The 23421-nt window shown below is 38.1% G+C and overlaps 1 protein-coding gene across 1 annotated transcript in view; it reads left to right on the top strand.

Moving 5' to 3' along the window:
- Positions 1-23421, top strand: part of P32 (complement C1q binding protein P32) — a 48656-nt gene that overhangs the window by 931 nt on the left and 24304 nt on the right. Inside the window, exons 2-3 of the mRNA XM_090370999.1 lie at positions 5060-5207; positions 21865-21958. Of these exons, the coding sequence (XP_090227125.1) occupies positions 5060-5207; positions 21865-21958 (242 nt within the window). The remainder of the gene's footprint in view (positions 1-5059; positions 5208-21864; positions 21959-23421) is intronic.

Raw genomic sequence — 23421 nt, 5'->3', positions numbered from 1 at the left:
CAGCCTTTCTGCACTGCTCAGAAAATTTCATATCTGACTGCAATTACTGCCAGGTCATTTTCATTCTTGACTATCCTGAATGTAATACTGCACATTTGGTACATTACTCTGGGGTTACTGCTACCCATATGCAGTACTTTTCATTTGTCAATGTTAAAACTTCAGTTGCTACCTCTTAGCACATCTGCCCAACTTTTTTAGATCCTGCTGTACATTACTGCAGTGAAAGTAATGACAGTAGCGTACTGTCATTACTGTCAATAACAATCCTGCCAACCTTCGTATCGTGTATACGATGCTGTATTCTTCGTATATGATGCTATGTATCCCAAAAATCCTCTATGGTATAAGATATTTTGATTTGGGATAATAACTTGTTAGTTTATTCTATATAATTTTGATTTTGTTGAACTAACATTCTTATGTTTATTGTTATATTTCGTTATGAGGCGAGCCTTTAGTCCTGGGCAGTGCCTTAACTAGGGTATGGCGAATGTCTCCTAGGCTAAGGTACCAAACGGGATTAAAAAAAGTATCTCGGAATAACTGAAGTTATAATTCATTTTAAAAATATGATTGTGAATGCAGTTGTTATTATCTGTATCAATTAATATAAAAGCCCGTAGTTTTTACTTACTAGTTGGAGACTTGAATAATAATTTTATTTTATAATTTAATTATAGAGGCAAGTGGGTTCAAGTGCTGCTGTAATAGATGTGTTATAAAAAGTTTACTTTTAACACCATGAACACCTTTTAACACCATTTCCTGGCTGACCAATATTAATTCTAATACTAATAATTCCGTAATTAACAATTATAATTAGGTAAATCAGTTCAAATGACATTGTTTTTATTTAAATTAAACTGAATTATTAAATAAATAAATCAAATTAATTTAATTATTAAATAATTCAATAAAAACTAATGAAAAGAAATGCTGCATTTCTGATGTTTGACCATAGGTGCCAAAAGTGCTGGTTGAATGTCTGAACAAACTTCCATGTGTTGTGGAAGTTGATAGCTTAAATAAATTCAAGGAAGAACTCGAAAAAAAACTATTGGAGGGAATGAATAGGTTGAATGGGAGGTGACGGGTTTTTTTTGCTGATGCTATATAAGCTTGCTTTTTTGCATCATTTGCTAATGCTAAATCCTGATATGCTAGTGGTCTTTAAGCTGACTCACTTTTACTTCTTTACTGCCACTAGGTGCAACAAGTATTATCATTAGGATTACCATGTGTGTGGATTTTCTAGGACATCTCTTACTTCTGGCTTGGCTTTTAAATAATGTTCAGTTTTTAACTATTAACATGTGTAATATTATACATAGATATAGACATGCACACTGCAAAATCAACCTGCACTGTTTTATCTACTGCAATGTTTCCGAAACCCCTTTTTTTTTTTTTTTTTTTTTTTTTTTGAGTAATTTTAAAATTACTGAGAACCTTGGCAGATACCATTAAAGTATATTTATATCATTGAAGTGCATTTTATCTTCATCTGTAAGCCATCCAAAAAAAGATATGAACATACAACAGTAAAAGAAGAAATATGCAATTTGTGTGAAATACCAACAGTGACTAGAAGTGCATCCCAATTACCTGGCGATGAACCTTTTGGATAACAGCGAAGTTCCCAGAAGATTAAACAGCAACATCCACTGGACTTAGTGTAGCGCTTAATGTTTATAATTAGACTAATCTATTAAGTGTGAATGCATTCGCTAGTGATTAAGTAAACTCCATAGAAGTGTTGTCGCTGGATGTCTCCTTCATTCAAGACAATCCTACTGACACTTGTCATACATCGATTTACTTAATGTTCATTGTCTCGAACAGATTGTAAATGAGCATTATAGTTAAAAAAAAAAAAAAAAAAAAAAAAAAACCATCCAAAAAAGATTAGAAAGTTGGTTAAAAACAGAGACATGTTGTTTTAACTTTCTTTTTCATCTATAAATAATTATTTCTATAAATAAATATCCAGTTATAAACTGGTTGTTTACAGGTGAAAATTGTAATGTACTTATGATCTTGGCTTTTTAACAATTTCACATAAACACTGAAACTTGGTGAAAATAGGTATTTTAAAATTAAGCCAATGGAAATAAAGTGCAATGTAAAGTGGAAAGCAGCCATCACTGCTGCTTAACCATTACCCATCCTTGCCATGGGGAGGCAGGCCACAACTATGTATGGTCTCTCTCTCCCTCTCTCTCTCTCAGTGGGTCACATAAGCCTCAGGCTTCCTTGCACTTATATGGCTAGTAATAATAAGAAGATTGTCCATGGGGACAAAGGATGGGATTGCACATACTTTCCCCCCACATCATTAAAAATGCACTGTATAATGGCCACAAGCATTTGCTGTTTCATCATGAACATCCAGAAGCCCCTTTCTCCAGTGTCTTGATGAATTTTGCAAATAATGGCATCTATTTTGCAATTAAATAGCATTAAGATTCCTCAAGGTAGATTGTTCATTGGAATGTTTTGATTTATAGTATATTTTTTCAAAAAATTATTTGAAAAATGGATTACTTAAATTAGTGAAAGGGATATGGCAGATTATCAAGATAGACGAGATGTGGATTCTTTGAAAAGTCACTTTTTTCCTCTATTCTGGTGCACGGCTTAGTTACAAGCAGCTAATCTGTCAATTTTTTTCCTGCTTTCAAGACAGTCTATCTGGAATTTTTTTTTCTGTGTGGTACAATCTTTTCACAAATAACAAGGCACTCTTAGTAAAATCTTTTAATTGATTGGCAATCACAGTTACATGAATCTAAAATTGAACTTTTATGTTACACATTCAGAGAATATACTCTTATCCATTGCCATCGATGGCACAAGAATTAACGTATGAGGTCTGCTAAATAAAGAATGATCATAATTTATCACAAACAGTCATACTGCTTGCTATTTCTAGCTGAGCTGCGGAATTTAAGACCAAACTAAGCTGCATCTGCACAGTTGACCTGTGCACACAGTGTGACCTAGGTTCAATCAAGTTTATGCGTGTTCAGTTTCACGTACATAGCAATCGACATGACACGAGGAACAGTATGCTTCTCTCAAATTTTGTTTTCATCTCAAGAAAACATCGGCTGAAGTGTGTGAAATGTTAAAAGGCTTATGTCGAATTTCTGCTTCCATGCAGCACAACTCACAGGTGGTTAAAGACGGAAGTGATTCAATCACAAAAATCAGTGATCCTGGAGCTCCAACTACTGCTGCTACCACAGAAATATAAACACTAATTTTGTAATTGTGAGAGAAGATTGTTGTAAGACAAGTGGCAAAGGTGTTGAGAATATCAGTAGGAAACATGCTCAGTATTTGCTCTGACCATTTGCATATGATACATGTTTGTGCATGCTGGGTTCCAAGACTACTTACACCTGAGCAACAGGAAGTTCATTGGAGGTGTAAAAGTAGCTGCAACAGATGGTTACTGAAGATGGTGAGATTCCACACAAGGTGATAACAGCAGATGACACATGGCTTCATTTCAACTCAGAGATTAAACAACAAAGCTCTGTTTGGAAGTCTGTTGTCACGAGCACTGAAAAAAGCAAAAGTTGTGGCTTCTGCAGGAAAGGTTATGGTCATCTCTTTTTTTTTGACATTCAGGAATGGTTTATCAACATGTGCCACATCATATTGACTGTTATGGGACCTTACTATAGAACTGTACTGTACACTTTGTTGGATCACATATGACTACAGCTGCATTGTGGTTGGATATATGCTGCATCACAATAATGCAAGACCTCACATTGCTCATACCGTTGTTAAGTACTTAGCCTGTGTCGAATGTGTTCCTCATCTGCCCTACAGTCCTGACCTTGCACCTGGCAATATTTTTTATTTCCAATGTTGAAGGAACTACAAGGAAAACTTTTCCAGTCATCAGAAGTTTTAAAGACTTCAGAAGCGATTCTTAAATGCATGTCGAAAAATAACTTCCACCGTGTTTTTGAAGAATGGCAGGCACGGAGTAAGTGCATTTCATCAGATGGGGACTACTTTGAAAAGGACCATCAAAATATGGATGATTAATAAAGGTATGTTTAAAAAAATTATAATCATCTTTTATTGAACAGACTTCGTCAAACGCCATTGATGTGCTGTAATAATGTAAAGTTTTCAATGATCAGTCGTGTTTCTGAATTTAACGTCTAAAAACTGATCAATAATCAGTATACCAGCAGACCCTCCTTATTTTTAATCAGTTTTTTAATCAAAATATAAATAGGCAGGGTTGCTAGTATAATCATGTTATGTGCATTTATATGCACTAATGATTAAATTGGCTAAAATATTCATTTGCATATGCAAATGCATATCCAGTGTCTAGTGTATACTCTTATAGTGTAGGCACCTATATGAGTACTGCTCATCCAGATTCGTGCAACCAGTTCTCGTAGGTGCTTGATAACTGGGCTTCTACTATATTTTTGGTTGAAACATAAGAAAACTCCTAATATTATTAATTTGAATTGTATCCACTTCTACTTGAATTGTATATAAGCATTATATAATGCATTGAAATATGAGTTTTATTCGCTTTTAATTACAGATTTTTATTTATGATATCTTCAGGTGATGAACACAATAAAACCCTGCATCTTTTTTTATAATTTAACTGGCAATGGAAGCAATAAAAATAGCTTGTCCTGTGATTCTGTTTGTTATGTCTAACTGCATATAAATAGATATGTTGCATCTGACCATTCTCTATGCCCTTGAAAGTCAGGTCATGTTTAATGGGAATCAGATGCCAAGTTTATCACAGTTCTGTAATTGTAACAATTTGTTATAATTATAGATTATGAAGGAAAAGCTGTAGTGCTGGGCCAGCTTATGAGTTAAAACTTTGTGTGTATTGAAGTAAGGATAAATCCTTCGCAGTACATCTTTTTTAAGGCTGGGAGTAGAAAGAATGGATGAGACCCTACTTTTTTTTTAACAGTATTTTAATTAAATAAGTAGCTATGCATGCAGATAATTACATTGAATTATAGATGTTTGTTTATGGTATTATCTTTAGGTGATGAACAGCTGATGCAATTTTTAGAAGAAGAAATAGTAAATGAGACTAAGCAACAGAAAACACCAAATTTACCAAAAATAGAGGGATTTGAAATAGTTGCAGATGATGCAGACATCACATTAACCAGAAAATTTAATAGTGAAAAGTAAGTTGTGCTGAAGTTTTTATGACATCACTGTACTTTTTTTCTTTTTTAAAATTATAATTTTGATGGTTGTAAAATATTTACAAGAGAAATTAGTTATTTCTTCAGGCATATATCCTTTTTTTAGAAAATCCAGTAAGTCAACCAGAATCAATTAAAAACAGGTGAGGGGGGGAGTAGTAGTAAGCACACCTTGTTTTTAATGTCATAGATTGGTTTGTGAAATATAAAGCATAAGCCAAAATGTTAATGAACATTTTTTATAGGTGCTATTGTACAAGTTTTGGTGGAGCAGTCCTTTAAATTTGCGCATTGATCAGTTACAACTAAATTGTATTGGCTAAAGTATTTTGCCATGTCAATACTATTCATTGGGCACCATATTGATTTAATTGCTGCATTTCGAAATTCTTCATACTTTATTTTAGTGGCCAACAATAGCTGAAGAATATCAGGTTTTGAGGAACATTTATTGTTGGAAATCATTTGATGAAAAGAAAATGTTTATACTCTTCAGTACATTTGATATCCATCAAGTTGGAAGAAAAAAGTATTTTTATAAATAATGTCAACGTTTGCTCTACATTAAACAAGCATTTCTTCCCAGCTACTGAAGGGTTAAACGGCTCTTTTAAAGCCTCATAGAATGTGTTTTTTGGATCCTTCTTTAAGTGGGCGTTTTTGAAATGCATTTTGCAGAAGTTGACTTCAGAATGCTGTGAAAATGTATTTATTTATTTTTTCTTGCACATTACTTAGTAATTCTGAAGTTTCTGCTGGGAAAGTACAAGTACCATCTACGTTATTTTGTAGGCTATTTTTAATACATTGATTTCTTTCCACAATAAGTGAGGATACGGATAATTAGATCTAATGAATCCAATAAAGAAATGAATTTATCACAAATTTCACTTACATATTTACATTCAATCATTATTGATAGATCCAACTCATATATTTCTGTTATTTTTTTTCTGTTGTACCATGTATGCCATCTGAATTTTTGATGAAATCAAATAATGGATTGAAATATTTGTCTTAATATTTCAACAAACTAAACCATGACTGGGCTTGGAAATAATTTTGCAGAAAGATGTGGATAAAATGTTTCCAAAAATTCTATACTTTGACTTTGTTTTTCTTGAATTCAAAAATACCATTTTCATTTTAATTATTATTTCATTGAGAGATTTTATCTCCTTCATAAAAATATTTCCTACTAAACTAATTCTGTGTGCCCAACACTGTAAATGTAAAATTTGATTTCCTGTTAAAACTTTGAAACTATTAAAGCAAGATATCATATACGGTGCTGAATCAGAAACAAAGCCTAATGCATTTGTATAAGAAATATACCCTTTTAAAATGTCAAAAATAGCTTGGCAACATGTGGTGCATTTGCAGTCTCTAAAAAATTACAAGATGCTAATTTACTTTTTTGTTCATAGAATGGCAGTAGTCTTTTAAATAAATACAGTCCCTTTTTATTTGACATTTCATCTTCTGCTATTACTATAGGTTTATTTTTACATTTTGTTTGATTTCTGCTTTAATGCTTGCTCTGCAAATTGTCAAATATTCCCTCCTCAAATGAACTGCATATGGGAGATCCACAGAACCTTGTACATATTTGTCGAAATTGTTGCATTGCAGTATCATCCAATTTTTCCAGAGGAATATTTGCTTTGAGGCACGCCAAACTCTGTCTTGAATAAAAATGGGCTTGTTCTCCTTCACACGTTTTCTGGCATCTAAAATCCTTGTTATTGTTGACTTAATCTCATCAACTGTGAGATTTGCTGGTGGAAGGTTTTGATAGTCACTTAAGATGATTAACACTTTTAATGTTTGTCCAGATTATCCTTCTTCCAGTCTAGTCGACAATTGCAATGTTTACATACTAAAAATGTTCTCATTGTTTATGTAAAAGCCTTCTCCTTTGAATTTTGCTGTTCTCTCATGAATATCATTTTGCATTTGTCCCATGATGTTAGGATTACTAGAAAAATAAATATTTTCATATTATTTTTAATGGATATAATTTTAATGAGCGAGCAGTTATTTAATAATCTTTATTTACACAATGAAATTAAAAGTGGTTATTATTTGGAACTACTTAATCTAAGGAAGGCAGTTTAGAAGGGAAAGAGTCAATCAGAATGCTCAATATGTTAATGGTTAAAAACCGTTTACCATAAAGAATAATTAATTTATGGTTTATGTCAAATTAAGTACTCACCTTGATAGAAAAGGGAATATTTTAAGGGGTTTACATTTTTTAAAGGAATTCTTAATTTTCACATTATTGTTGCATTTGTCACAAAGTGAAAAAAACATGGGTCTCTAGCAATAAGGACTACATTTTTATTCTCATTCAATGCATTTTTAAAAAGATTTCAAACAATTTCTAGCAAATTAATATAATAGCTCTCCCTCATTTAGTGTTTGTCTTAGTTTAATGTATAAAAATGTTTCAATTTCAGAGAAAAAAATTAAATTGAGTGTTTTACTATATTAATAATAAAGTAGTAAAGTAATAATGAAATAAAGTAAACTTGTATTCTCCAAGTTAATGAGGATGGAGAATATGAGTTAACCAACACACACAGACCCTGAGCATTTCACAGTTGAGTTAAAATAAGGACTTAGTTTTTTGCTTTATGTTATGTACAAGTTCAAATTATCATTTTAACAGTACTGGAGCTTATTCTATCTGTATAGTTTTATTTTGGCACTAGAAGCTGAAGTATGTTCGTGGGCCAGCTTGTATGTTGTGTAGGCCCAAAAACTCAGATTAATTCATGGAAAGGATCCTACTTCTACCAGCTTGAAATCAGCTAACTACAAACATGATTGAAATTAGTCCAGTCATCAACACGAATCAAACTCATAATTCCCCAAAGGAGCAGCAGACAGTGATGTATTGTGCTGACTGAGTTGCCATGGAAGGCGCTATGTGTTTTATTTATTTTTATAATTTTTTTTATTTCTGTATTATAGATGGTTCTGGCCCATTGAACAAATCTGCCATGTAAGTGTGGAGATCCCACTCGTGGTGAAGGTCAAGCAGTATGGTTGTGTTACAATGCTCTGTCTTTAGCCCAGAGGCCTATAGAGCACTGTAACCACTGGTTTCTCTCCATGCCATACAGGGCCAAGCCATTTTGCAGTATACCAAAGAACACAAGTCAGGGAGCAAGTCTCCAGAAACAGGTCCTTTGCCTTAAAGGCCGAACAAGTAGCAAAATAAGAAGTAAGTTCAACAGCTCGAAGACTCAATCCAATTATAGATCCTAAATGAGTTGTACATCCGAACCAGCAAAGTCCATGACAGTGTTGTAATAATAATAATAATAATAACTAGGGGGCTCTACCCCTGCTCACTTTGCTCGCCAATCCCCACCGATGTAGACTTGAATGAGAAAACATTTGAGTCTACATCAGTCCTTTTCACTCTTTTAGCTTGTTCTATCAACGTTTCTCTGTCGTCATAAATGTAGATTTGGCCAAATTGTGAAACATATCTAACGGACACATTGAACTCATTGTTCCTTTCACCCTGGCACCTCCTCGTCTTGTATTTGCATCATATAAAGGCCGTTGCCACCTTGAAAGTCCTTGTTTTTGGCATTAAAAGACGCAAAGGTGTAAAGATTGTTGTAGACTTGAACGTTTTCTCGGAAGTGTCTCCCTTTGTCAAACAACAAAGGCTTGAAAGCATCTGAATAGGTATCTGGCGTTGGCAAACATACTTGCCCTTCGTGACAACATGAATGTGTGGCTCTTCTGAGTTCGGCATGAAAAGATAATCTGCCACAGTGTTGGCATTTATCTACCATATCACGTAAATTGCAATATGATACATCAGTGGTTTCTTCATTATCAGAATGTTCTGAAGACCTTATGTTATATCTGAGCCATTTACCGGTTTGCTGAGTTTTGGCCTGTTTTTCGTCCATATTGCTACTTGCTTCCTGTATTGTAGATTTTCCACTTGCTCCATCGTCATTGAACTTATTTTATGATTAGTTCGTAACCTTTTGGCACGTTTCTCTCTATATTTCCGTGAAAACTCATGATGGTGTCGTTTTCTCTCAGAATCAGTGATTGCCAATCTACACCGTGGCATTGTGTTATTTACTAAGTTAGTATGTATAATTAGGAAATCAAAGGTCACTGATTCCAGACACACTTCTCAAAATGCACTGATCGATATCTAATCAGGAAATGACCTATGTAATGCCTGAGCAATACTGTTGTGGCATACTTGCATTATACAGGGTATATCAATGTGCCTGACATTCCTACAAATCTAGGTTTAGTGTATCATGTCACTTATACATCGATTGAGAAAACACTTCTCCAGCGAATCACAGTTTGGATTTAATATAACGGCATATGAGGGAAACCATTGTATTATGCTTGATAATGTAAAATTATCAAATAAATAGTATTATGCTAGTTGTTGTTGTTGTTGTTTGGTTTTTAGGAGCATTAGCAACTAAGGCCATATTGCTCCGGGAATATGCGGTGGTCATTCCCTGACCTTTCCGCATCCTCCGTATTTGGTGGTGACGGGCTCGAACCCCGGTCTAATCAAGAAGCGTGTGCTACGCACTGCTGCTCCTTCCCACCTGGCTACGGAGGCGCCTATTATGCTAGTAAATGTACAATTATGAAAATTTAAAAAAAAAGTAAGTCTTTACAATGTGATACCCCTTCTGACTGATTGTTGCGAGTAGTAGTGATTGACATGCCTAGCCTGCTATCATTAGTCTTATTTAGGGTATCCCCCACATGCCACTGCAAAACAGCGACAATTGGGGGATAAACACCCAAGACTAATGGATTCATGCATAAAACGATTTTGGTAATCTATTGCATGCAAGATTATGGACACACCGTTTTTGCTTGAATCTGTCCCGAATTGGTGGCATAAACTAACATAACGTTTTTTAAGTAGTTCAAAATGAAAATCTATTAAAAAACTATATTTCTTTTGCTTGAATAATCCAGCTCCAAGATGGAGAAAAGTGTTTTCTCAATATATGTATAAGTGACACAATACACTAAACCTACATTTGCAAGAATGATGTCAGGTGCATTGATATATCCTGATATATATCAATGCACCTGATCATTGATATATATATATATATATAATGCATTTATGCCATTGTTGCATTGGAAAGAGCAGGACTAAAATACTTAAAAACTATACAAATATACAAACTATATCGGGTCCCTTCATCAGCTAACATTACAATGGAACATCAAATGATGCCCGGCATGGCTATGTATTACACAGTGAACCACATGCACGAGGTTGGTGAACGTTATGGAGGCAATTGTGGCTTGAATGAGTGGCGTATTTGCCCCACTTTCTTTTCCCATTGGCTCAAATAAATATCACAAGGAGGAAAAATTTTTTAATGTACAGAGAGATAATAATAATGGTTTAAAAAAAAAAGGAGTAGAAGAGAAACCAAAGGTCATATCATGCTGGCATAACTTGAAGGAGTCAGGATTGTTGTTATTGGGGCAGTTCCCATTAAAAACAATCATGTATGCACTCTTTGTAGTCCATATAGCACTTACTCATTAATATTTATTAAATCTGTGATCTCATATGGGAATGTGCATTTGGCTGCCCCTGGTATTGCCAGAAAGAATGTAATTCATAAAAGCAGCAATATAAACCAAGGCCTAGATGCAGTTCTCATGCAGTGTGATTTCAAATTTACGTTAAGTGAGGCAAGACCTGCATTTATAGTCATCAGATATCTTAAGGGATATAAACTGATAAATGCCAGATGAACTTTGGGGGTGTAGATTCTTGTCTTGGCTTCTGAAGGATGCTAACATAATCTCCTGAAGAGCTTTTTCAATAAAAACCAGAAAAAAAATATGGCAATCAGCAGCTGAGTTTGTATAAGTAAGGCAAGTAAAGCTTAGGAATCCCCATTTCATGAGATTATTTTCACAAAAATTATATTCCTAGAAGAATTATCTGACCATATTAGAATTTTTGCTCAGCTGACAGGTGAGTTTCCCCTCGATGTGGCCACCTGTACATGGTGAGGGGACCTCCCAGTGATGCTGCTGGATTTCCAGACTGGAATCACTGGAATCCAACACCCACAGCTTAGGTTCCAGGCTAACATCAATGGAATCTGGCATGTTTACCGTGTGCTGCGACCCATGGAAATTCAGAAAGGGGGATCCTGGTGGTTGAGGGGCCCAGCTTCAATACACCATTTTGGCCCCTGCTTCGACAAGAGTGGTGGTCCTGGAAGGTTTGGCTAGGATTAATTGGTTAGTAGGGTCTCCTGCAAGGGTCAGCCGTGTCAATGCCATGCCCCTACCCTCATGGTCCAAGAGACAGGATTCAGGCTGGCAGCAGTGCAGGTATGGTGTCTGGGTAGCCCTGGCGTTCCACTCCCGAGCGCATTTATTGCATGCCAGGTAATGGGCGTCCCTTTGGGCTGTGTGGTGGGTGGGGAGCCCGGGCACCGAACCATTTCAAAACTTCATGAATCCCGATAAACTTACTTCTTCAGGGACCCCAACCCGGTCCCTATCTGAAAATATAGATGAAGACACAGATAGCATTATTGCTGCAAAGAGGCAGCGAACTGAAATATCATCAGAGCCTGTTCCAAGGTTTTTAATTATACATTCTACCAGCGAAAAACCGATTGGCAAAATGTCGCCCTTCTTTATACAGAAAGGATTAGATGGGTTAGTAGGTTCACCCAAATCAGTTAAGAGGCTCTGTTCTGATGACCTCTTAATTGAAACTAAAACTGACAGGCAGCTACTCTGAGCAACACCAATCGGAGGAGTACCCATAACAGTGACACTACATAGAACACTCAATTCATCGAGAGGTGTCATCTCAGAGTGGGACCTTCTCGACGTTACCGAGGAGGAAATCTGCTCAGAACTGAAACCACAGGGAGTTACTGCCGTAAAGAGAATTAATGTGTGTAGAGATGGGAAACTTGTCAAAACTAGAAATATAATCCTGACTTAATTCACCTAAGTCTCCCGCTGGCTACATCAACCGTCCGGTATGTCCATATGTTTCAAACCCTTTATGGTGTTTTAAATGCCAGAAATATGGACATTCTCAAATGGCCTGCCGTGGAGTCCTTGCATGCACTCGATGCGGTGCAAAGGACCACGAAACAACAGCATGTTCAGCCACAAAACCCACCTGCATTAACTGCGAGGGAGAACATCCAGCCTGCTCACGAGCATGCCAGAGGTGGAAAGAAGAAAAACAAATCCAACAGCTGGATGCAGAGCTAAACATATCATACCAGGAGGCAAGGAAAGTGGTGAAATCTCTAAATATCACCAAACCCACCTACGCCCAGACGGTAACAGGGAGATGTTCCATCGGAACTCAGACAGACATGACCATTCCTCTAAAAGAGTTCACTCCCATCGCACGTTACCTCTTAAGCCCACAAAAACCTGCACAGAAAGACCAATCAGCTGCCACTCCTATATCAATACCTCCTAATGCTCCACAAGTAACAAAAGCAACTTCCAAAGAAAAGACTAAGAAAGTTGAAGTATTCCCTAGTACCCAAGAAAACATGGATGTCATGGAGAAGGAGGTACAATAAGATTCAGTCTTGGAGCTCTCTGCTGAGGAGGAAATGGACACTGGACAGCGTCCGTACTTCCCCAGGAAAGATAAAGCCAAGGCTGACAAAAGTGAGCCCTCAACACCTCGGAAGCTACCTGATGGACCCCACCAAGCCAAAATAATGGTTAAATTCCTACAGTGGAACTGTCATGGATTCTGGCGAAACAATGATGATATCAAGGCCCTCTTGCAAAAGCATATAGCCAGTTTGCTTTTGCATACAAGAGGAGACATACCTGAAGGCAAATGAAAACCCTTCCCTTTGTAACACTACTATTATCTGAAAGGACAGAACTGGGGATGGACCTGCTCATGCGGATGTTGCTATACGTCTAAGCAACCATACCCCATTTCAAACTATTCTGGTCTCTACTAACGTAGAAATGGTGGGGTTTTTATTAACAGTCTGTTCGGTTTATTTACCACCTGGGGCTGATATCTCCCAGAAATACCTTGATGATTTCATTGTGCAGCTGCCTACTCCTGGGTGATTTCAGTGGACATAACACCCTGTGGGGTAGTGCCGACGTTAATGGAAGGGGACACATCATAGAGCATATGCTCACTGATAATGACCTCTCCCTTCTAAATGTGGGAACTAACACCTTTTTCCACATGCCTACCCGTACGTTCTCTGCTATTGACCTCTCTATAGGCTCCCCCCCCTCTTCTTCCTTCACTCACCTGGGAGGTAGAGGAGAACCTTTATGGAAGTGATCACTTTACTGTGATAACCAACTTACCTAAAGGGAGGTCATGCCCACCTTTTAGGTTACCGCGATGGAAGATTGATCAGGCTGACTGAAATACCTTTCAACACCTGGTGCAGTCAGTCAGGAGCCTATCAATGATGCAGTGGCATATATCACAGAAAGCATTGTCCATGCAGCTGCAATTCCAAAAACATCTAGCCGGTTCCCACGATTTCCAAAACCTTGGTGGAATCCTGAATGCACTACAGCAAAAAAGGCACAAAATAAAGCTTGGGGTATTTTCTGACGATATCCTACCACAGTCAATCTTTTAGCCTTCAAACATGCACATGCAAAAGCATGATATACTCGTCGTCAGAGCCAAAAGGAATCCTGGATCCGCTTTACATCTACTATTACCCAGTCTACCAACAGTAAAGCTACTGGGACAAAATCCGGAAAATGAAGGGTAAATATACATCGCACCCTTTATCGGTCCTGGAATGTAATGGATGCGTTATTGCAGACCCAACTGCAATAGCCAATGCACTTGGGGAGACCTTTTCTGCCATCTCGTCAACATCTTCTTACTCCCCAGAATTTCTGGTCTGGAAAGAAAAACTCGAAAAGCAGCCAATTAACTTTAAATCAAAAAAATCTTATCCCAATAATGGGCCATTCATCCTGAAAGAGTTAAAAACAGCTCTAATTCTTTCTAAGGCAAGTGCTGCTGGACCAGATCTTATCCATTATGATATGATCAAGCATCTATCTGTCTGCAAAATCCACGGACCAACTGCTCTTTCTATACAATAGAATATTTCAAGAAGAGCAGTTTCTGGATTCCTGGCATAAGGCATTCGTGCTTGCCTTTCCTAAGCCAGGAAAAGATCCTAAAATCCCAACGAACTACTGTCCTATTGCTGTGACCAGCTGCCTGTGCAAAATTCTGGAGAGAATGGTCAATGCCCGCCTTATATGGTATTTGGAGGCAAATGGGCCCATCTCCAGATTGCAGTGTGACTTCCGTAGGAACAGGTCAACTTTGGACCATTTAATCAGGCTCAAAACTTCCATTTGAGATGCCTTTTTAAAACGAGAACACCTGGTGTCCGTGTTCTTTGATATGGAAAAAGCATATGACAACTTGGAGATTTGGAATTTTAAAAGACTTCTACAGCATTGGCCCTAGAGGTCATCTCCCAAATTTTATAAAAAACTTTTTATCTCATCGTTCTTTCCAAGTCTATGTAGGATCTACTCTCTCTCGCTCTTTTAGCCAAGAGGAGGGTGTACCTCAAGGATTCGTTTTAAGTGTTATGCTTTTTGCCATCAAAATGAATACCATCACTGAACAACTTTCTCCAACTGTAAATTGTGCCCTCTATGTTGACGATATTAGCGTATTCTGTCATTCCTGCAACATGAGGGTAATTGAGGGGCAACTGCAACATTCCATTGACCATCTGAACTCGTGGGCAATGAATAACGGATTCAGGTTTTCTCTCCACAGAAGACTGTTTGCATGCATTTTTGCAGAAAGCGCAATCTTCACCCCGAACCTGAATTGAGGCTTGGACTTAATGCTATCCTAGTAGTACCTGAGACTAGATTTTTGGGGCTAGTATTTGATAGAAAGTTGACCTTTCTACAACACATTTGTCAACTACGTACGAAGTGCACAAGAGGTTTGAATATCCTACGTGCAATCTCTTCACATTCTTGGGGTGCTGACCAGTGCACCCTTTTGTGCCTCCATCATGCACTTGTGTGATCAAGGTTAGATTACGGGTGCCAGGTATATGCATCTTCTAGACTCAGCGTACTCTGATGGCTGGATCCCATCCACCATCAGGCGATCCGTATTGCCACTGGAGCATTCCGAACGTCTCCCGTCCAGAGCCTATATGTCGAAGTGAATGAGCCCTCGTTATCGCTTCATAGGAAACAGTTGTCTCTACAGTATGCTTTGAAACTGAAGTCCCTACCAGACCATCTGATGTGGACAGCCGTTTTTGAGCCACGTCGGGAAAATCTGTACAACACTCGGCAGACTGCCAATCAGCCATTCGGTATTTGTATCCAAAGGCTACTTAGTGATTTGAACATCACATTAGACAATGTTGCTCCATCACCAGGGCAACCCACTCCACCCTGGCATGCTCGTGTCCCAAACTGCAACCTCTCCCTTAACAATTGGAGAAAGGACAGCACACCATCCGCTGTCTACCTGCAGCTCTTTTTAGCACAGCGCTCTGAACATTCTGACTTCTTGCCTGCCTACACAGATGGCTCGAGGTCAGAAGTGTCTGCTGGATCTGTAGCTGTTTTCCCAGACACCACGGTATCTGAGCAGATCTCCCACGAATGCAGTGTGTTCACTGCAGAGATGCATGCAGTTGAGCTAGCCTTGGATCATATACAATCCTCCACCCACCACAAAAAATATATTATACAGTCAGTCCTCGTATAACACATGTTTACACTACACGAATTTGATCATACACGATTTATAAATAGGGGAACGATATCTTATATAACACATTGAATTCGCTTATGCACGATTCGCCATTGTGTTTACAAGAAATGGCAGTCGGACGCAGAATCACCCCAACCAAATGCAACACGATAGGGATGAAGAGAAGATTCTGAAAATGTATTTGTTTTTTATATCAGTGAAAGGGAAACACATTTCACCATAATAACGTAAAATCCCACACGATTCCAACTATAGGTATTATCGCAAATGCAATTAGATTGAGTTTACCAGTTTATAACAGATTCCACTAGCCGAAACGCAACTAGAAATTGTTTTTATTGTTTTATGGTAGTAACCTCTAGAAATATGCTTTAGTAAAATGTGAGGTGTTAATAGTGTATCTCTGCCTTTACGGTGTTGTTTATTTAGTTGCTACAGGCACGCAGCTTTGTTCATGTGTATCAAGCATTTTGTAATTGGGCTTTATTCCCTAAAAATGAGTAAAATATTTAAAAGGTGTGAAAAGGAAGCGTCCTGGTGAAGACACTACAGATTCAGAGAGAAAAAGAAACGCAATATGGATAAACAGAGGCGGACTGGGTCAAAAATTCTTACCCGGGAAAATTTATAGTGGCCTCATACTATGGTTTATGGCCAAAATCACGCCGGCCTCCGGCGGCCCACCGGGGTTTCCCCGGTAAGGCTTATGGCCAGTCCGCCTCTGTCGATAGAGAAAAAATATGAAATTGTGAAACACTTGGAGCGAAATGAAAGACCATGTGATATTGCACGTGCTACAGACCTAAATGAGGCAAGGCCCAGAATTACAAAGAATGTAGAGAAAATAAAAACAACTTTCATAGCAGGAACAACTCAAAGTGTAATTAAAATCCATTAGATTAAGACACAAAGAATTGGAAGAGATGGAACAGCTGTCATCTGTTTGATAGAAAATCAAACAAAAAACAAGTTTGCTTACGATAGAAGCAAAAGCATTAGCAATATTTTATTACATAATAGTCGTAATAAAATACTTACGTATTTTATTGCGACTATTTATTGTGTTTAGTAATGTTTTGGTTACAAATGTGTGTTCAATCTTGGGTGGTCGGCACATAACCCTATTTTTCCCATAGGGCCTGTTGTTTATATTGCACAATTTTGCATTGCACGTGGGTTTCTAGGAACACAACTATCGTGCTATACGAGGACTGACTGTATATACCGATTCTCTGAGTCCATTGCAGGCTTTATCATTGATGAGGTTCAACCCTCATCCTGTCCTGACCCGGATACAGCAGAAGCTGCACTTGCTTTCACAATCCGAGTTTGATGTCCATTTCTGCTGGATCCCAGGCCACATTGGGATCTCAGGAAATGATATGGCAGACTTTGTAGCCAAATCAGCGAACCTCTTTTAACTTTCTTTCGAATTACTTTCTAGTAATTCGAAAGAAACTTAAGCCTGTAATTGAACATTGGCAGTCTAGTCTGCGCAGGAACTGAAAAGAGAGGCGCCTCCATAGCCAGGTGGGAAGGAGCAGCAGTGCGTAGCACACGCTTCTTGATTAGACCGGGGTTCGAGCCTGTCACCACCAAATACGGAGGATGCGGAAAGGTCAGGGAATGACGACCGCATATCCCGGAGCAATATGACCTTAGTTGCTAATGCTCCTAAAAACCAAATAAACAAACTAACAAACTGAAAAGAGGAAGTTGTTCTATCTCGGCTCCACATAGGACACTGTAACTTGACGCATTGCTATCTGCTGAGGGCAGACGATCGTCCTGTGTAGAAATTGACACCATTTTAACAGTCTGTCATATTTTAATTGAATGTCTCTCTTTTTAAAATGACCGTCATTTATGTTTTAGCCATCTGTCTGAGCCTTATACACTCAGACAGATTTTATTGGACAATGACGTGTCAGCTATATTTAAGTTTTTGCAACTTATTAATTTAAATAACTTTATCTAGAATGTTTTTATCGTTTTATGCTTTATGAACTTTTTATATCGTATACCCCTTTACAAGAATATATAAACAATTATAATATTATACTTTTATATTGTGCACCTTTTTGACTTGGCGCATTATAGCCTTAGATGCTAATGCGCCATCTAACCTATTCATATATAGGTTAATATCTGAACATCACGTGGGCTGATAAATTGCCATCACCCTTAATTCTCTGGGGAAGCAACATTGTAAACATTTCTGCACACTTACTCACTGTGGTGTCAAATTATTATGCTATACAGAAACATTTAATACCTGTCTACCTTACCAGGAGTGGTGGTCTGGATTGAACTGTAGTAATACAGGAAGGTATTACCCTTCTAAAAAACTCCATTCCATTATCAGTTGGGCCATGAAGTGGGGATGTAAATCACATAGACCATTGGATGGAGCTGCCAAAAGTCACAGGTTCGCTGCAAGTGTATACAGTAGTTACTCTTTTTTTAAGCAAGGGATAGCATGAAATATTATGTCGATAACATTATGCCAGGATAATTCTTCTCTCTCTCTCTTTGAATAGACATAGAAAGGAGTGTCCTCTTTGCACAGTTTTCAGTTCCAAGGTATTGGGTAGTAGTCATAGAATGTAAAAGATTCTTGTCCTTGCATCATTGTTTTATTTTACGAGTTTTGCATCTCCTGGTGCATATTTTTGATGTCTTAATCTATTTCTTCTATTAGAATGAGCAGAAGCCTGAAAAACAAGATGCATGATATTTCAGAGACTGCTGGGAGCCATTGCGGTACAAGTAAACACATGGGTTGTGTTAGGGTAGCTAAGAATAGAAACAGGTGCAGGTATACTTGCGTGTACACCAATGCTAGGAGTTTAGTAAATAAATTTGATGAATTTGAGGTATTGCTAAAAACATCAAAGGCAGATATTGTTGGGATATCAGAGACGTGGTGTCACACAGATATAAGGGATGCAGAACTGGAATTTGGGGAGTACAACGTCTACAGAAAGGATAGACAGGATAGGAAGGGGGAGGGGTTATGCTATTAGTTAAGAAACACATAAAAACCAAGGAAGTGAAGCCAGTCGACATCGCTGGACAGTGCAGTGTTGAGTCAGTTTGGTGTGACATAAGCATTGGGAGATCAAAATTGAGAGTAGGAGTGTGCTATAGGCCTAATGACTCTGATGAGTCTAATAAGAAACTGTACAGGGAAATAGAGTGGGCCAGTAAATCAGAGAGTCTTATAACGGGAGATTTTAATTTCCCAGATATTGACTGGAATTTGGGGGCTGGTCACTCACACACTAGCAGGGCTTTTTTGGATTTATTGGATGATTGTTTTCTACATCAGCATGTTCGGGAGGCAACTAGAGGGAGTAATACTCTTGATTTGATTATCAGCAGTGATTCTTCATGCATTAAGAATCTGCAGATAAATGAACCACTAGGTGGCAGTGATCACAGTGTGCTGAAGTGGGATTTACTCAAAGAGGTAACTACCATTAGGGGTAAAGGGAAGGGTTATTGCTTCCGTAAAGGCGACTACGATGGACTGAGGCAGTATTTAAATTCTATACAGTGGGACCAACTGATGATGTTACCAACAGCAAATTCAAAATGGGAAGCATTCAAAGAACTTATCTTGGAAGCTACTAGGCTTTACATACCAACCAAGAAATATTGTTCAAGGTTTAGGCCAAAATGGATGTCAGATGAACTAATGAGGCATATGGCAGAGAAGAAAAATGCATGGGATACTTACAAATTAACACATGACACAGAAGCCTATGATAGATACAAGTTGATATGCAACCAAGTTACAAAGGAGGTTAGGCAGGCGAAGGCAGATTACGAGAAATCCTTGGCAAGGGATACAAAGAAAAACAGCAAAGAGTTCTTTACTTATGTAAACTCTAGAAGGAAGGGGATGAATCAGATTGGTCCACTTGATATTGATGGGTCAACTGTTGATGATCCTGCTCAGGTAGCTAACAAACTAAATGAATATTTTGCATCGACATTCACACATGAGGAGTTATTCAGCGAGGGGAATGCCAGAGGTGTATTCAACTCTAGCAGTAAGCTACAGAATCTTGAAATAACTGGGAGTAAAGTGGAGGAGAAACTGTTGAAGATAAACACAAGAAAGGCACCCGGGGTGGATGGGATCTATCCAGTTATATTAAAGGAGGCAGCAAAGGAAGTAAGCAAACCCTTAGCCATAATTATGAGAGCTTCCTTGGACTCAGGGGAGGTACCCATAGACTGGAAATGTGCAAATGTGACATCAATTCACAAAGGAGGATCAAAGGCTGACACAAGTAATTATAGACCTGTGAGCTTAATTTCTGTTCCAGGAAAATTAATGGAGGCACTGGTTAAAGAAGCACTGCAGGATCATTTAGACAAGACTTCAGTTATAGCTCGGACACAGCATGGTTTTGTTAAGGGGAAGTCTTGCCTGACCAATCTGATTGGATACTATGATGCAGTCACAAAAGAACTGGATGCAGGGAATAACTTTGATATTATATACTTGGATCTTAGAAAGGCTTTTGATACTGTTGCACATGGAAGACTGCTACACAAATTGGAGCAGTGTGACATTGGAGGCAAATTGCTGCTATGGATAAAGGGGTGGTTGAGGGGGAGAAGACAGAGAGTGGTAATCAATGGACACTGCTCATCGTGGACTAATGTTATTAGTGGAGTCCCTCAGGGCTCAGTGTTGGGTCCATTATTGTTTTCTGTATTTATAAATGATATTGATGATGGTATGTCAAGCTTAATGTCCAAGTTTGCAAACGATACAAAGGTTGGCAGGGTTGTCGAGGACACTACTGACACTATGCTGCTGCAACAGGATCTGGAAAGGTTGAGCAGATGGGCTGAGAGGTGGCAAATGAAGTTTAACATTGACAAATGTAAAGTACTACACATGGGAAACAGCAACCCCAGAGCAACGTATCAACTCTGTGGTACTACACTGACAGTGGTAGAGAATGAAAGGGACTTGGGGGTGGTTGTGCAGGCAGATGTGAAGTTCTCTGAGCAGTGCAGACGGGCTGCAAGAGTAGCTCATGGAGTATTGTCAATGATATACAGGAATTTTTCCAGCAGGGATAAGGAGGTGATTATTCCCTTGTATAAGGCAATGGTCAGGCCACACCTAGAGTACTGTATACAGGTCTGGAGGCCTCATTTCAAGAAGGATGTAGAGCTGCTGGAACGAGTACAGAGAAGGGCAACAAGATTAGTGAATGGAACAAATGGGTGCTCTTACGAAGAAAGGCTTAAGTTTTGCAAATTACAGTGTCTGGAGACTAGGCACCAGCGAGGTGATCTGATAGAGGTGTATAAAGCCTTGAATGGTTTGAGCATGCTCAATGCTGATGGGATTTTTCATCTAGCTCAGAATGATCACCTGAGAGGGCATAAATTCAAATTGAGGAAAGACAGATGTAGGATAGACGTGCGGAAATTTGCCTTTAGCCAGCGGGTGGTTGGTTAGCGGAACAGACTTCCATCCCTTGTAGTGGAGGTTGATAGCCTAAATAAGTTTAAGGCTCAGCTGGACAGGTATTTTGAACGAACAGAGGGGTGAAGTGGAAGTGGGTTTTTTTTTTTTTTTTTTTTTTGGCTGATGCTGCATAAGCTTGCTTTCTTGCATCAAATGCCTCTACTAATGCTAATGCTAATTTCCATTTGGTCACAAATCCTGTTATTGAGGTGTTAATTTTTTGCTAGTTTGGTGTGGGTTGATTTCTCCATTCAGGGAGATAGTGTCATATAAATTTTTGGGTACTGTACTCTGAATGGTTTTGTGACCTTTTAACTTTCTTATAGAATTACTGTGAAACTTAATGTCAGCCACTCAGTGGATGCTGTAAGTGATGACACTGTAGATCCCAGTCAAGAAAAACAACCAGAAGTGGGAGAGGTGAGTAATATTGTAATATCTTTATTATAAGATGATGTATTAAAAAAGTGTATAAATTGTTACTTATGTAATTATTTGTGATCAAACTATAGTAGCATACCTTACAACTTTTCCAGTTTTCTTAGATTTACAGAAATTGTCTCTTAAAGTTTTATTTAAATTTTTCCTTTTCTTCTGGATTTTTGTGAAGTTTCTGTTATTTTTTTCAAATATGGACCTACATTCTATATTGATATTGAATGTTTCAAAGATTGTAGCTCTGCTTGCATTTAACAAGCAGAGCTATAATCATCCATGCTGTGTGTGGGTGGGGTGGAATATTGGGGGTAGGATACACCAAACACAGGATCTTAGTAGATCATGTGCTGCACATGCATTTAACTTTTGGTTTAGTTTTATCCATTAGATAACATTGGCATCTCCATATTTCTTTGGTTTCTTTGTACATTTAAGGTTTGTCTAACTCTGAAAAGTGTTTTTGGTTAATTCTATTTATTTCCTCTTGGAGGGGGGAAGTATTTGAACATGCAGCTTACAAAGCCCAAGAAATGCTGGGTTTTTTCCGAGTATTGTTTTCTTCAAATGTATCCACTGACTCAAGAATTTAAAAAAAAAAAAAAAAAAAAACGCAAAGCAGCACTAGTCTGTTTTTTCCCCTGCAAACACAATATTATAATTACAGGTTGCATTCTAATAGAGCAAGCTTATCTGCAAAAAGATCTAAACCTCCCAAGCACTTCCTAATTCATTTCACAAATATACGTGGTCTCAATTCTAATCTCAACGATGTCCATTTCCACTTGCAGTCTGCCAAACCCCATGTACTTTTTCTGACAGAATCTCAGTTATCAGTTGATTCAACTACTGCTCATCTTAGATGCCCAAATTATTCGCTATATGATTCCTTTCGCCTCAAAGGTGGTACTTGTGCATATGTCCGTTCTGATATTCCCTGTCAGAGACTTGGCAATTTGGAATCTCCTCTCTTTGATCTTCAATGGCTTAATCTCTCTACCTCATTGTGTCAAATTCATCTGTTGTCTCTGCCATTCTCCCAACTCCACTAATCACTTGGAGCTCTTTGACTTCCTCTCTTTGCAGCTTGACTTTCTCCAGTCCAACTTTCCTAACAGTGAGGTAATTTTCCTTGGTGATTTTAATGTTCACAACTCCAGCTGGCTTCCGTTTTCTAGTCACACAGACCCAGCTGGTCGAGATGCTGAGGCTTTTGCAGTTACTAATGACCTTGCACAGATTGTTCATTTACCTACAAGAATACCGGACAATCCTAATCATACAGCCAATACGCTTGATCTTTTTCTCACAAACAACCCTTCTAAGTACACAGTCGAAGTGAGAGGTCCTTTAGGCACTTCAGATCACAACTTGGTGATTGTCTCTTCTCCAATGGAACCTTTATCTCATGGCCATTCCCAACCTCGTGTTGTTTGGCATTACAAGAA

Source organism: Mastigoproctus giganteus, chromosome 3 (genome assembly GCF_048544385.1).
Source record: "Mastigoproctus giganteus isolate SK-2022 chromosome 3, ASM4854438v1, whole genome shotgun sequence".
Lineage (NCBI taxonomy): Eukaryota > Metazoa > Arthropoda > Arachnida > Uropygi > Thelyphonidae > Mastigoproctus > Mastigoproctus giganteus.
The sequence above is the reverse complement of the archived record's forward strand: the minus strand, read 5'-3'. Positions and strand labels throughout refer to the sequence as shown.